The sequence below is a fragment of the Pogona vitticeps genome, chromosome 8 (assembly GCF_051106095.1).
Source record: "Pogona vitticeps strain Pit_001003342236 chromosome 8, PviZW2.1, whole genome shotgun sequence".
Taxonomy (NCBI): domain Eukaryota; kingdom Metazoa; phylum Chordata; class Lepidosauria; order Squamata; family Agamidae; genus Pogona; species Pogona vitticeps.
Window position 1 is genome coordinate 14,949,637 of NC_135790.1, and position 15,882 is coordinate 14,965,518.

General features: G+C 43.1%; 1 protein-coding gene and 1 long non-coding RNA gene across 3 annotated transcripts in view; one reads left to right on the forward strand and one right to left on the reverse strand.

Moving 5' to 3' along the window:
- LOC144584198 (uncharacterized) overlaps positions 1–15,882 on the reverse strand; it is a 465,271-nt gene that overhangs the window by 339,193 nt on the left and 110,196 nt on the right. The gene's annotated exons all lie outside the window — the stretch shown is intronic.
- TGOLN2 (trans-golgi network protein 2) lies at positions 772–12,020 on the forward strand. 2 transcript variants are annotated; one of them, XR_013538298.1, is made up of 5 exons: positions 777–942; positions 2,013–2,719; positions 5,594–5,677; positions 9,522–11,133; positions 11,857–12,020. XR_013538298.1 is itself a non-coding variant. In XM_020803560.3 (4 exons), the coding sequence occupies exons 1-4, from the start codon at positions 780–782 to the stop codon at positions 9,525–9,527; spliced, it is 960 nt and encodes a 319-aa protein (XP_020659219.3). In that variant the 5' UTR covers positions 772–779; the 3' UTR covers positions 9,528–12,020. The 2 variants fall into 2 exon arrangements, 1 of the variants encoding a protein (XP_020659219.3); XM_020803560.3 differs by having other exon boundaries at positions 772–942; positions 9,522–12,020.

A 15,882-nucleotide genomic window follows, 5' to 3' on the forward strand; every position in this document is an offset into this window, starting at 1 on the left:
TATACTGAGGAACAAAAAGGAATTACTCTCCCAAGAAGGGGGGGGGGGCTGGAAAAACGACTGATCAAAGTATTGGGTCACGCTTTGTATCCTCTCGACAGAAATAAAAATATTGGTCCAGCCAGTCGTGGACTGCAGGCTTTTCCTGGAGCAATGCTCCCTCGGGAAAAGGTTTCAGTCTCCTTGACGGGCATCATCGTCCCTCAGCTGGAACCGATTTTTTTCTACTACAAGAGAAATAGGGGGCGTCTGGCCCACCCAGTGGTTGAAGGGGGTCGGACTACAGCTCCCAGATGCCGCAGTTAGCACAGGCAATGGGATCAGGCTGTGAGCTCTGGGCTCCCAAATGCATATTGGCGACCAAACGTCTCTCCCCCACCCTCGAAATCCCTTACGGGCTGCTGGCGCAAGAACAGTAGGTCACCCGCGGCCAGCATAACTCATCGTGCGGGCTGATGGGAACTGTAGTCCAACACCCGAAGGGCCATACGTGGCCCATTTCTTTTACACTATCGAGATGTCAGCTCTAGAGCGACGCCATTCTTAAGTCACACGATTCTAAAACTCCTCTTCATTGCTCAGGGTAACTCTTCACTTTTTTGGCTCTACCATCTCTCCCCTCCAGTCCTCCATTCTTGACCCGCCCACCCGCCAGTTAGACCCGCCCTTTGTCATCCTCTCTTTTCTCATTGGATGCCCTGTTCCATTCCCTTGGAGAGACGTTAATAGTTCCTGATCTCGCGAGAGAAGATCGCTTGGGGGCGTTGACCTACGGCCGGATGTTTCTGCGACGTCACAACGTACGTCCGGTTCTTGTCGTCAAGCTTTCAGGAAGCGGAAGGGCTTCTCGAGCCGGTATGGCGGCGGCGGCGGCGGCTGCGTTCTGTTTCCTTTTCTTCTTCGAGCTGGCCTCGTTCGGGGTTTCGGCCACAAACAAAACCGGTAGGCGTCTTCCTTCCCTGAATGGGCCAAGGAGGGCCGGGCCTCTGAGCCGGTCGCTGCCCGCTCGCCCGCGGTCGGTCTTTCGGGGAAGGTGGGAGCGGGAGGAGAGGCGCCCCCTTTCGCGCTAGGACGAGCGCGGGTGCCCCCCCCCCCTTATGGAACGGGTCAAGCATGAGATATTTTATTATAGCTTCACCAGCGGTAGACGTTACATGATTTTTTTCTCACATTTGTCTCAAAAATAGTGGACTTGTGATACCATTAGCAGTTGGCCTGTTCTGGCTGGCATAGGGTTTTTTTTTTAAAGCTACAGTTTATTTTCATCTTACTGAAACGGCCAGCAGCCCATGAAGGTTGTGCTCAATATAAATAAAACGTAATCCTTAAGATATCACAAAACTGAATTGGTTTTTTTGCCTCAGTATGAAAAGGCTGGCGACAATGTGGAGACAAAAGAGAGTTAACATGATCATCCTCATTCTTGTATGTTTGGCTGGTTGTTGTTATAAGGTATGCATGTTTGCCCTGGCTAATGCTAACTAATTGATGAGGTGCTGGGTCACTGTACCCAATAAAGACATGGTCTTCTGCCTTGACAGTTAGCTGCAATTACCTGTGGAAAGTTACACAAACCCTATGGAAACAGCATACCTTCTGTTGTTGTTTTTTTAATGTTGTGATTCTATTATTTTGGGGACCTTGATGGGCAGAAAAATAACTTACAAATACTTATAAGTAAATAAATTTTAAATGGTGTTGTACAACTATTGTATATAGTTAGGCAATGTGAATAATAGGCGTCATGCAGCCTAGAAACATAATGTTCATTATATTCACAACGTTGAGTTAAGCTTTATGTTCTGTTTCTCTGTATCATTAAAAACTTCCCAACAGATACATATTAGAAAATGGTTGCACAGGCGCATCTTTGTAGAGTTGGAAAGATGAGGTCCAGCACAAGGTGGCATTGCTTAACCATAAATTACTGTATATCAATATCCAGTCTGAAAATGCCTGGCAGTACAACTGTAGTTTTTTAACATCAATAATTCTAAATGTCTTTGTTTCAGATGTATCTCCTCTTTCATCTCAAATCGCATCTGCTCATGAACCTGTTCAAACTGCCAAAGTGAACCCCCACACCAAGTCTGGGGAACTTCCATCTTCAGAAACTTCAGACATGACAACCAAGTCCTCAACCATTCAGTCTGCTCAAAATTTTTCTGAACCACACCTGAAAACTATTCCTCTGAACTCTCACAATAATTCACAAAATAGCTCAAATCCTTCTGTTCTAAAATCACACTCACCAAGGCCATCTCAGAGCACCTCAACTAAGCCCCCAAGCCACCAGTCAGTTGCATCTGTTCCAAAGTCTTCTTCCCATGATTCAGAACCTGATGTGTCTGAGAATTCTGAGGTCTCAACAAGTGTTCCTGAAACCTTTCCAGTGCATGCCTCTGTTCTAAAACCAACCTCTCAGCCTCTGGTTCCTGAGGCTACCGAGGAAACTGACAAAAGTGACCTGCATCATGATTCCTTTCCAAAAGGCGATAACCTCGATGATGATGATGATGAGGATGGGGATGGGAAAATGGAGGATGAGGCAGGAAAAGGGGCTGCTGATGTTTCTCAGGCTGAGAATGACAATGTGAAGAACTTGCCTCCTGGTCCAGCCCCCAAGAACGAATCTGAAAATAGCCACTTCTTTGCTTACTTGGTGACTACAGCTATTGTTGTTGCTGCATTATACATTGCCTACCACAACAAACGAAAGGTGGGTCTTATTGCTTGTTTTCACTTTTGCCGTTTCTTACATCATTGTTTTTTTACTGATTACAAAAGTGAAAAACATTTCCTCAAATATGTTTGAGGAGAGGGAGGTGGTGCCATATCCCCTTTCAAAAAAGTACATCTAAGTTTTGCTTTTCAAAATCTGGTATCAAGACATAGCTTGCTCACTGTTTTTTTTCTAACTTTTTCTTGAATGATAGAAATATAGGATAGGAGGAATACATACTTTTCTCTGTGTGTCTGAGGAATCAGGTTCATTCCAGCCCTGTTCATTATACAGACATTCTCCAAAGTCCATGATGATAAATTCAGAAATGTCAGCTTGTAGGATGGATGAGGGTGCTTTTTTTTTTTTTTGTTAGACTGCAGAATTTTTACTTCACCCCATGCTTTCAGGGAGGTCCCATAATGACTTATTGTCATTTTCAACAGTGATCAAGGGAATGTAATTATATCTCTTTCCAGTCGAAGCTAACTCTCTGATGTCGGAAACATATTTCCCTCCTGATTGGTTCCAAAAGGCTAAGTGTGTTGGAAATCATTATATCCAGTCATATGACTTCTAGGCATTTGTTTGAAGAGAGTATGATGCAATAAAGCCATGCCTTTGTTTTAAAAGTGATATTTATACAAGATGAGTCATGGGGAATACCAAGGAAAACAGCAACCTGTGTTTTATTTACACACAAAAGCTTTTTCTGTGACAAAAGAATAATTATCTTGTGGTTAATTTCCTTTAGCTGCTTTGTAGACCTCTCCTAAAGACTCAAATGACTATTTCGAATATGCAGTTTTAGAAGAATGAATAGGGTATGATACGTGAGGACTGTAAAAACAAGGGTGATGTAGGAAATTATTTAAGTTGGAATCTTTAGCAACTTCTAGTGCAGAGAGAGAGAGAGGAAATTTTGACCTCCCGTTTGGGAGATTACTGAGTTTGTTTTCACTTATAGTGCCAAGCAGGTCAGGTTTTTAAAAAAAGAAACAAACAGTAAATCTTTTAATATCTAGCTAGAAATTGGATTTGTTAAACTTAAGTGGATTTAGTAATTTAATGTTTTTCAAAAAAGCTTAACCTGTGTAATTTACCTGATGGATTTCCGTCATTGAGCAGTACAGTGTCAAGTGGTTGGTGTAGGTGTGTTGCTGCACATTATTTTTTAGAGAGTGCAATCTCTGTTTCAAGGGCTACTGGACAGCAACCCAATTTTTGAAGCTGCCCTGTATTTCAAGAGTGTTTTGGAAACATCTTGATAAGCAGCTGTAATATGGAAACAGCTTCCTCTAAGAAGTGTTCCATGGGCATATGAATTAAACACAGAAAAGCAGTATCTGACTTTTAAAAACCTACTGTACTTTTTTTTTCACCCCATCGTGAGATTTGGGGGGGGCACCTTTCGATCCTTTATGCTTATCTTCTCTGTTTTGCCTGAGCAAGTACTGTACAAGGCTGCTATAGAAGAAACAATTGAGAGCTAGTGGAGCTTCCCCTCCCTCTGCGTAGCACGCAGCAATTGTTACAGATTTTTCTATTTTAATAATTCCCACTTCCAGAATTCACCTGGAATCCCCCTTGTAGAATTCTGGGAGTGGGAGATCACAAATGACAAGTGAAATAAATGTTGCTTTACTGTCATTTCACTCTGTTCTACACATTTCAGCTTTGAAGAGGGTGGCTGCTGGGGAGTTGCAATGCTGCATGGGAAATATAATCTAGCTGCCCATTAGGGTCTATTTAGACAGCAAATCAAAGAACTACCTTGCCCATGCAGGATGAAAGCGATTCCTAGGCATCCTTGTACTGCCAGCAAATAGCTTCTTCCTCCTTCAAACGTGAAACATATTGAATGGAGTGCAATGACGGTGTTATTTGTGCTCTTTCATGCCCAGAATGATACCTGGAGAATCCAGGTGAATTCTGGACGTGGCAGTCTTTGAAATAGGAGGTTCCATGCTTAGCCACTACCCTAATACCCCCTTATACTATAACTATTAAGAGTTTAGAAGATCTAGATGTACGTCCAGGCTCACCAGGTCAAGACAAAGAGCAGAGTTAGACAGTTTGGCAGCAGGTACAGTTGTGCAATACTAGTTCAAGTGTGACAAGTTGAGTTTGTGTGAGTATTAGCCAGTTGATATCAGAGTCCCATTGGGGTGGAGGAGTGGTTTTTGTGGCTGCATGTAGAGCAGGAGTTGGGCAGCAACTCTCCCTTACACAAAGGTCCATGGACTACACAGTCCTTCTTCCCTGACCATTGTCTGTGCTTATTTTGACGTACTGGAATTGGAATCTAACACAGAAGAGCCTCGTGGCGCAGTGGTTAAACCGCTGTACTGCAGCTAAAACTGTGCTCACGACCTGGGGTTCAAATCCCAGGTAGCCGGCTCAAGGTTGACTCAGCCTTCCATCCTTCCGAGGTCGGTAAAATGAGTACCCAGCTTGCTGGGGGGGCAATGTGTAGCCTTTATAATTAAAATTGTAAACCGCCCGGAGAGTGCTTGTAGCGCTATGGGGCGGTATATAAGTCCAATAAATAAATAAATAAATAAATATTCACAATTTCCCCACCCTGCCTTACTCGGTTGAGCCTCTGTCTTTCATGGTGACCTTCTTCCAGCAAAGATTTTCTTTTGGTTGACATTCAGACTCTCAACTATTGATGACTCAAACTCTGGCTTTCAGTTTTTTGGTCTGTCTTCTCACTTCTATCTATTTTCTATGTTTTGTAGTTTGACAGGGTACATTTTCAGTTTAAATGGTTGTAAGCTGCTGTGCACATTCAGTATAAAATTCAGATATAACCTTTGTCAAGCTTTTATTGACACTTATTTGTCTGCATATCCTTTTCCTTTCAAGATTATTGCCTTTGCCCTGGAAGGGAAAAAATCCAAGGTAACACGAAGGCCCAAATCCAGTGACTATCAGCGACTTGACCAAAAGGTAAAGCATTGTTATTTAGCAGAAGACACTTGCCAGTTCAGGAAATGGTTTTACCTTACTTTCAGCGAAGATTGCCTTTTATAGCATTTTATAACATAGAAAAAGGAAATGTGTATAGGGATACAGTACGATGTGTCAGGTCAAATTCAGTTTTTTTGGGCCATGGCCATTGTTCCAGTGGTATACATTCTAGCTGGGTTTTGGGCAGCCGCATTCTAGACACCTTGCCCTCACAACTTTCCCTTTCAACTTCATTTTTTAAACAATTTTCTTTCAGAGCAGCTTCTCCTCCCCACAAAAGTCATCTGGATAGATGGAAATAGATTGATCCAAACCAGATGCTTTCTCCCAGGATTTAAAATGAAAGCTGCCCTGCAAATTTTACAAATTCTAATAATCTGGTTCCACGTTGGTTCAGGATGAGGGCATACATTTTGTATAGGCCCAGCTTTTTTCAAAGTACTCCTTTAACCAGTGCTTCACAAATGTGAAACTCCCTTTGTGGAATCAGCATCTTATCCATATGTTGCAACTCCTTATTTCCACTTATCTAGCTGGCCCTGTGTGTTGTAGAGGAAGCTCCCTTAGAAGGTTTGGATTTCAACCTCCTGTCTAACAACCTAAATGTGGCTTCCAAGATCTCACAGTTCCCTTTCTTCCATGACATTGAATACCATAGCTGCTGGCTTTCTTTTACTACTAACTTGATACCATGTGATGCCTGCAGCCACCTGACAGGCAATTGATCATGCAATCTGTGTGCACATCCCAAATCCAACTATTTTACAGTGGTGCCCCGCACAGTGACGTTAATCCGTTGCAGGAAAAACGTCACTATCCGGAAACATCGCTATACGGAAAGAAAAACCCCATAGGAACGCATTAAACTCCGTTTAATGCGTTCCTATGGGGGGTGAACTCACCAGTAAGCGGTAATCCTCCATAGGGCCGCCATTTTTGCTGCCTCGGTAAGCAAGGAATCAGTGCGAAAACGCTGCGGGCGGCCATTTTGGAACCGCTGATCAGCTGTGCGAAAATGGGGCCTTTGGGAGGATCCTTGCAAAGCCCTAGCCGGCATTTTTGCCCAGCTGAGCGGGAGGCGCTTGGGAAGGAGCGCAGGGGAGCCCCCCCATGCTCCTTCCCAAGCGCCCGCCGGCTTTTTCGGCCAGCTGACCAGCGGGCGCTTGGGAAGGAGCATGGGGGAGCCCTCCCCTGCGCTCCTTCCCAAGCGCCCGCCGGTCAGCTGGGGGGAAATGGGGCCTATGGGGAAAAATCGCAAAGCTGGGATTTCCATAGGGAACATCGCAATGCGATCGCGTTTGTGATCGCAAAATCCGCATCGCTATGCGGATTCGTCGTTAAACGGGGCGCCCGTTAAGCGAGGCACCACTGTATTTTAATAATAGAACCGCTCACTATCATAATCTACTCATAGAAATATCCATGGTGCAAGAGGATATCTGTTTGTCCACTACAAAGTTTGTCTTTCTCCCTTCTTAAGAATGCCATTCTCCTTCCCTGAGATCCACCTACTCCTTTACTCCAGAAGAACTGTCACCCTACAGTTGGGATGTGACTGTTATATCCCTGAGGAGCCTCTTTGCCCTTTCTCTAGGTCACCATCCTTCTGTAGGTCAGCATCTTTGCTTTCAAGGAAGGGAAGAAGCTCATTACACTGAGTGCACACCCAGAGTATATGTCCATTGGGCAGGTAGGTAGAGATGTGACATGCAGTGCAGCAAACTGTTCCCACGCCACTGCTTGCTTTCTACCTCCATGGATGGTTTTTAACTTTACCTACAGTGTTACTTCAAAATCTAAGTTAAGTACAAGCTGAAGCCAGAAAAAGGATCTGTTCTCCTTGGGCAGATGCTTAAGTCAGAGGTAGGCTTCACTATTCTTTTTTTTACCTGGAGTTTTATCATTGAAGGTTCCTCCTCATGCTAAATAAGTTGATCTGTGATTGGATACGAGGGCTGGCAGTCATGGAATTGCAGATCTGCACATCTGCCGTTACAACCACTTCTGCCATTTTCAGTTTATGAAGAGCCTGAAAATCCTTGCAGGAAGAGTCAGGCCGATTCAAATGATGTATTGAATTAAACGTAACAGAAACAAAGGCAAAAAACACCTTCTGATACAGGTCTGGACCCTCAAGGTCCCGTCTTATTTTAGCGTGCATTGCTTTGGATTTAGATTACCTTGGTTTAAAAGTCAATAAAACATCTGCAAAGTATTGGTAGGTGCTTTGGATTTGAGCCTCATCTGAGGCATTTGCACATGGCTTACTTGTATGGTCCTTCAGAAGGGCTTTAGTTTTAAATTAGAAATATTCTGCTGCAACAGGTTAAGTAGGAGTAAAACATTAAGTTTTAATTTATAGTATTTACCAGTTGATAGTGAAATAAATTTGTTCTCCAGTGCTGCAATATGAAAACCTATGCATTAATACATAAAAGGATTCCAGTGAGTAGCATATCTATCAGTTACAATTAAATTTCCAATTTTGCTGTGTTCAGTAGCTGGAATACATTCTAAAATATTCTGTATTTTACTGGTGTCATTCAAATAAATTTAGGGGTCCTTAAAATAGCTATTGGAATTTGTATGATGGACTTCTGGCTAACTATTGGTATATTCTTTCCTTTGTTCAGTTCTCTTATTCTTTTAAAAGTGTTGTTTCTAGTAGAGAGGTTAAATTGCACTGTCAATATTCTTTATATAGCTGTCTGCCACCACTCAGTCTTGTTCCATTTTAGGAGATTTGCATGAAATATACCGTATTTTTCGCTCCAAAAGATGCACCTCTCCATAAGACGCACCACATTTTTAGAAGAAAACAAGAAAAAATAATCTGTTTTCTTCTCCTAAAAATTGGTGAGACTTATGGAGAGGTCCATCTTATGGAACACACCCTAGGACCCTTTGGAGGCTCACCCTGCCGCCCACAGGGCCAGGGGGTGTGAAATCACCAGCTTCTGGGAGTCTTTTGAGGCTTGGGAAGCCTCAAAAGACTCCTAGAAACTGGCAATTTCGCTGTCGCTGGATCCGTGCGGGGGTGGGGGAGCATGGCAAGGGTCCTGGAAGGCTCACCCGGACCCTTGCGATGCTCCCCCCACCCCACCCCCACGGGGCCATGGGGGTCAAAATCGCCAGCTTCTGGGTGTCTTTTGAGGCTTCTCAAGCCTCAAAAGACTCCCAGAAACTGGCGATTTCGCTGTCGCTGGATCCGTGCGGGGGTGGGGGAGCATGGCAAGGGTCCTGGAAGGCTCACCCGGACCCTTGCTACGCTCCCCCCACCCCCACGGGGCCAGGGGGGTTGAAATCGCCAGCTTCTGGGAGTCTTTTGAGGCTTGGGAAGCCTCAAAAGACTCCCAGAAACTGGCGATTTTGCCAGCGCTGGATCTGTGCAGGTGTGGGAGGAGCGTCGCAAGGGTCCGAGTGAGCCTTCCAGGACCCTTGCAACGCTCCACCCACCTGGAAGCTGCCGATTTCACCCGCGCTGGCCCCGTGGAGGGTGGGGGGAGCGTCGCAAGGGTCCTGGAAGGCTCACCCGGAGCCTTGCGATGCTTCCCCCCACAGGGCCAGCGGGGACGAAATTGCTGCCTTCGCTCCATAAGACGCATGGATTTTCCCACCCACATTTGGGGGGGAAGTGCATATTATGGAGCAAAAAATACGATAATAGAAATAGTAGAAACAGGTAGGAAGTCTGCCAACAGAGTTTTGTATTTCTCCTCTTATGTAACATTGAGATAATTTTTTTTCTTTATGTTGTTAAAGTGGCATAAAGTCCTAGTAGAAAACTTCCCCTTCTGTCTTTCTTTTCTCTTTTCTTATTTAGATCTGAGGTGGACCCAGAAATTCCACACCAAGCTGGGTTGAATAGGGAGTTGTCCTGAAAATACATCAGAAGAAACACAAGGACCCTGCCTTTCATCAGTACAGCCCTGAAGCCTGTCTGTTGTGCTGCAGTGGGCGCATGGAGGGAGGGACAGAAGTGCTTTTAATTGTGCACATGCACTTTGGTCACAACTAACGTCTTTGTTTTGAAGTCTTCAGCTGTTTGTACCCCTTTCAACTACTTGAAGTTGGACTGTTTTTCTCCCATGCTGTGATATAAGAACAAGTAAGGAATAATACTTCGGATCAGTCCATCTGAATTATGTGATACTTAACTTACTGTATTGTCTTGTTGGGTGGTACTTAGCTTGTTGAACAAAGAGATTTGACTCGATGTCCTGGCGTCCAGTTTGTAGCGAGTAGAAGTTGACATAATGAAGGCTGGTGAGTGCTGTCCATGGTGTTGAAACCAGAAGCCCCCTTTGTGATCAACTGTCTTAGCAGAGGCACAGCTTTGCCAGACATATGTGTTGAATATCTTGTGTCCGTAGAGGACAGTATTGACAAGTGAATTCTTAATGTTTCAAGCTTGTCAATAGAGCCATGTGGAAAATGTCATCATTGTGTTGGCTTGGGGTTTCCTAACTGTGATCAGGCTAGGACCTGGACTGAAAGTTAATGATTTGAAGTCAATTGGTGTGAAGGAATTTGGGTTGGGGTGTTTTAATCCTCTCCTTCCTGCCCCACTCTGTGCCAAGCTTTTTTTTAGAAAAGGTCTTAACAGATTTATCAATTAGTGTTGTCATAACCCTTTAAAAATGTTGCAAGGATGTGGCTATAGTTTCATGATTAGTGTCTTCTAATCCACCTAAGAGTACAAATAATATGGTAGTATGTCCTTTCAGATAATTTTCAAAGAAAAGACTGTTTGTAAATCCTTGCCTTTTTGTACTGTATATTCACAATTTTACCACTAAATAGATGTTCTCTTTTGAATCTAAGAATCTAATTGCTTTTGCTTCAATCTAAACTTGGTTGTTCACTTCTGAGTCCTGAGTTTGGAGTATCACTTTTTAGGTATGAAAAGCACTTGAATAGAAAATAATAGTACTGATCACAAATGCACTTCAGAAAATACAGTTCAGGTTGTGTGTGAGTGTGCTCCTACATGTGCATGTGCTGCATTGTGACACGATCTGTGTATTCCTAACAGTTTCTGTACTTCTACAAAGCAAGCTGTAAGGCAAAACTGCATGTTCTTCTAGCTATTGACTTGAGTTTGTTCAATCCCTTGCAGACAGCAAATGTTCTTAGTCTTACTTTGTTTCTAGTTGGGATTAGGGAGTGGAAAAACTGTGGATGACAAGTTGGCTCTGGGGGCAGTTTGAGACCTTTGGTTCCATAGCTATTTCAATCAAACATTCTTAATAGAGGAGACACCATCACTAAAACATTTTCTAAACATGCATTTAGAAGCTGTGTTACCTTGAAGCCCTGCCCCCTTGCTTCAGGCCAGCATAGAGCCTTCTACAGCTCCTTCCTTCATCGTGCATTTGAGACCCAGTCGTACACATAGCACAGTGGCCTAGCAGAGTAGGACTGTGCCACGTCAGGTGAGCCCATTTTTCTTTGCTTCCTTTTCTGTATTAAAATATTGCTTCAAAATAGAAGGCAATATATTTGGGGGTCTGGGTTTAGAATCTAGTCCAGTCCATTGCCTGCTGTTTTAATTTGAATATCTAAATGTTTTAGTTTGCAGATAATTTTTTGAACCTGAGGGAGCATCAAAATAGATTATGTCCTATCGATTTGCCCTGTCAGTCTGGAGAAATCCCATTCTACCACATGTGCAAGAGGTTATCTTTGGCTGACTGATGGTTCTTAGTCTTGCACATAAATGGGATAGTGAACTAATTCATTATCTGTGGAAACCCACATACCATTTGGCTTGCAGCTTAACAAATTACAGAGGATCAATATTATGCAACATTCCCAGCCCATTAAATGGCCAAATAGCAAAGGACTATTCCTTCCAATTACAAAGTTCTGATTTTTTGAGTGCAGTAGAATCTCTGGCTGAAAGTGAGAAGATTGGTAGTTGAATTTTGTCATGGCTTAACTTAAAATCATGTGTATTTTTTGTTTCCTTAATTCAATATGGAAAAATATTTTCCAATGCTTTTAATAACGTATGTTGTTTTCACTTCAGGCACGGGGCTTAATGTAACTGTTTTGTATTTTCTACATCCACATTGTTGTTTTTACCTCAACTTCAATTAAGTCATGTTCCATTGCTGGATAGCTTTCTTACCAAACATTTCTTGTTTTCCCTTTAGGTTAGCTACCTCTCCTGCTTTTGAATCCACATGTATGTTTTCCTTTGTGCCAGCTTTAAAAAAAGAGACACTTTAACAATTCAGACTTGTTTTTAATCTATTTGCAATTTTTTTGGTGAAGTGAATTTGAATAAAGGATAATGCCAGTCTTTTGTTTCTTGAAACATATCAACCTCTAAAAATTATTACTTGTCGTCTCTTAATGGGTTTGCATCTTCCGGTATTTGCAGGCTCTTCTGATATTTGATTTCTTTTTTGGATTCTTACAGCCTACTTTCCTGTGCTAAAATCAGATTCAAGGTATTTTACAAAAGAAACTGTCCCAATGGAAATTAAAATATGTAAAGGTGTACATATCTCTATTGTACCCTTCTGCCCAGCAATTTGTGGCCGTTAACCAGATATGGTATTTTCTCCTACCTCACGCCTCTTTCCTCATGGCAACATTTTCTGGGGCACATTAGGCTCAGTATGTGTGGCTGGCCCAAAATCACATGGCGCCATAGATGTTCAGAGATTTCAGACTGGGACTCTCCAGGCCATCATTCTAATCATTCCTCTCTCACACTGAAAAACGAATTTCACCACAAAATTGCTGTATGGGCAGCTTCTCGGAAATCGGCGGCTGCCATCAGATGGAGTGAGGGCAGCTATAAATTGTGTCTCTCATCTCTCTACACTTTCCCCTCTGAATTTATGAAAGAGGATGTGGGCTTACAGTACTGACTGCCCAGAATGTTCCCTTTAGTCAAACAGCTCCAGCGGTGCTGGAGGAATTTTAGCTCTCCAAATGTTAAGATTTCAGCTGCCCTGACCAATGTTAATGGATGATGGGAGTTTTTGCCCAGATGCTTTGGAAGGCCCATCATGTTCTATAGCTGTGTTTTAAAACTGAAAAAAAAAAGAAACTTAAGTAACTTCATCCATTGGAAAGGGGGGGGGGAGGCAGGCAGAGCCTGGAAGATACAGTTCTTTGCAGCATTACCAGATCAGGATGGACTAAGATCATGTGTTCTTTTTATGAAATCTTTATAGTCTTATCTGTTTACCACAACAAAGGTTTTGTCATCATGTGCAGTTATGGCAAATTAAAAATCTTGATCAAAGTAAGACAGCTATTGTGGGATTCTAAGGCAGAACATCCCTCAAAAGAAACAAAGCAAAAAAGAAATGTCCCTTATTATTCAAGGCACACACAATTGGACTTCCTTCTTTGAAAGCTGCCTTTAACATAAAACAAGTTATTGTATCTCCCCACCTTTTCAATATACAATATATTTCTCTTGCACTACTGGAGGAAATCTACAGGGCGGTTTCCTTTGAAGAACCATTAGATAAAGAAGACAAGGGTGAGTGATACTTCTCTTAGACCATTCAAATAGCACAAACTTATGTTAGGTTTTGACAGGTACAGAAGCTTTCATCAGACTGGGCTTTACAGAGCTGGGGACAGTGCAGAAAAGACATAAGATCCAAAAACCAACATATGTTGTTCTGTTTAAGGGAAGTTCCAGAATGGTGGCTGCAGTCAGTTCAGAAGTAGCAGGTTTTGTATTTCAAAACCTAGGATGTAAATTGCAATGGCCTTCCTAATTTTGTTAAAGGCTTTCCTGTTCTGCATTTTGGAATCTGCTTTAAATAGAGCAGCCTGGGACATGCATCTACCCATCTCCAAAGAGACAGTTCTATACAAGGCAGGAAAGTGAAATATAGGAAGATGCCTTAAACTAGACGAGAACATTTGCCTATTGAACCTAATACTGTCTTCCTCTGACTGGCAACAATTTCCTTGAGTCTGAGCCACATGGCACTCCTAGTATGTCCTTTTAAATTCTTTTTAACTGGAGATATTTAGGTTTGCAGCTAGAATCTGTAACTAGAACCACCAAAATACATTTCCTTCCCTAAAGCCTTTCTAGACCTATAGTTAACACCATGATTTCTTTTAAGCATTGCGTGTCAATGTAGGAAAGTTCAGAAAAGATGAAGAAGTAGATCATGGAAAACTTGCTTTCTTGAACAACATGACGGGGTATTCTGAAAGTTGTGGTCTACAAAATAACTCTTCCAAGATCTGAAAAGAGTTATATAAGTTTGCACCTATGAAGGAGGCTGCAATTGGGAACCTGTCAGAACGTGGAAAATGGCCCTGATCCTATGCTGGCAGAGCCAAATCAACATGCTATGACGCAGTTCTAAAAATGAGGGCAACCTAAACAAAAAATTATAACTTTTAAACAGGCCTTCAGATCAGCACCAAATTTAGAGTTGTTATAGCAGACAGTCTGCTTTTCCTCTATGCCAAATTTGATGGGCAATTTTTTGCGGAGTAAAACATGAAGAGTAAAAGTTCTCCCTTCAGAAATAGGCAACGCTGAACATCCCCAGATTTAAAATAGATCATATAAATTTAAAAGACAAATCTTATATTGAAAGAGAACGGCTGCCCCTACCCACTTTTTAAATTGGAAAATAATCCAGATTATAAAGACTGAAATAATTTGTTCTCAAAAAAGGTTTTTTTTTAAAAGGGAGAAACAGTGATTTCTTTTCACTCTGAGCATGCATGGAACAGGTTTGCCAGCAAGAACATTGCAAAATATATACATTGTTGCAGCTTCATGGGCAGGGAAGGGAGACATTTGGAGAGTTTAAGGCAGGGGTTTTAAACTCAATTTACCTGGGGGCCGCTGGAGGCAGAGTCTGGGTGAGTCTGGGCTGCATCAGATTTTCCGCCAAGCGGAGCAAGAGCCCGAGGAAGCCACCCAGGAGTTTCCTTAGCCGACAGACAGGTGGGCTGGCTGGCAGGCTGCAGTTCTGGATGGAGGATGCAAGAGAGAGAGCTCGCGAGCGAGGCAAGGCTTTTTTTTACTCTTAACAGCAGAGGATGTGTGGGTGCTGGGGGGGGCAGGCAAGGTGAGGGCCACAAACTATCATCTGGGGGGCCGCAAATGGCCCCCGGGCCGCATGTTTGAGACCCCTGGTTTAAGGCAATGAAAGGTCACAGAACAGAGTTAAAAAAAAGCTTTTCTTTGAAGAGACAAAAGAACAAGCCTTTTAAAAAGAAAGTGATGTAATTACATTCCTCCAGAGATAGACTTTTTCCATGTCTCTCCAGGGAATTAGAATATCATTCTTTCAAGGTATGCTCTTGAAACACATGTGCACTCACCTATGGCAGTGCTTCCCAAACGTTTTCCATTTCTGGCTCCCTTGACTTACCGGCCACTGGCTGTGCCTCCCCAGTACAATACTTTGGGTGATGAGGAGAGAAGGGAGCAAGGAAGCCCAGGCTTCCCCAATGGAGTTCTCCCACAGACATTCCACCTCTCCTCCTCCTCTACCCCTCCCAAGAGGTTCTCTCTTTCACACATACATACCTCCTTGAGTGTGCTGTTTCTTGTTCTCCACTCTGCTTGTACCACCCACTTCACACCACCCACCTCCCCCTTTCTGTGTGCAACTTGCCCCTTTGCTTGTACCACCCACCTCACACCAGCCCCTTTCCTGTGATGTGCAATTGAGCAGGCCCAACCATCAGTCAAAACCAGCCTCACCCTCCTCTCGTTGTGCCTTGGTCTATGAAAGATGAGAGGTTTCCACGTGGTCCCTGGCTGGATTTGGCTGTGGTTCCCCAGGACGCCACAGTGCACAGTTGGAGAGCCACTGAACTGTGGCAACTGTGTGTCTTGGCATACATTGGGTTAAGATTCCAAGTTCCAACATGCAGGGTGTTTCAACATGCCAAAGAAAGGAAAATTATTCCGGGCGCACCTTGCCAAGACTACACTATGTTTTGTGTTTAAATGCACATGGGAACACATCAACACATGTTTGCCCGTAATCTCCACTGCTCTTATTACCAGGTGTGGTCTCAGAACACGTGTGCACTCTCACATGTTCAGAGACACATCCATAAGGGATCTCTGAATTATAGCAACAGTGCATCTTGACACAGATTGGGATGAATATATCACAAACATGCATAAGAGGAATGTTATTAAGCACAAACAGGGTTAAAATATA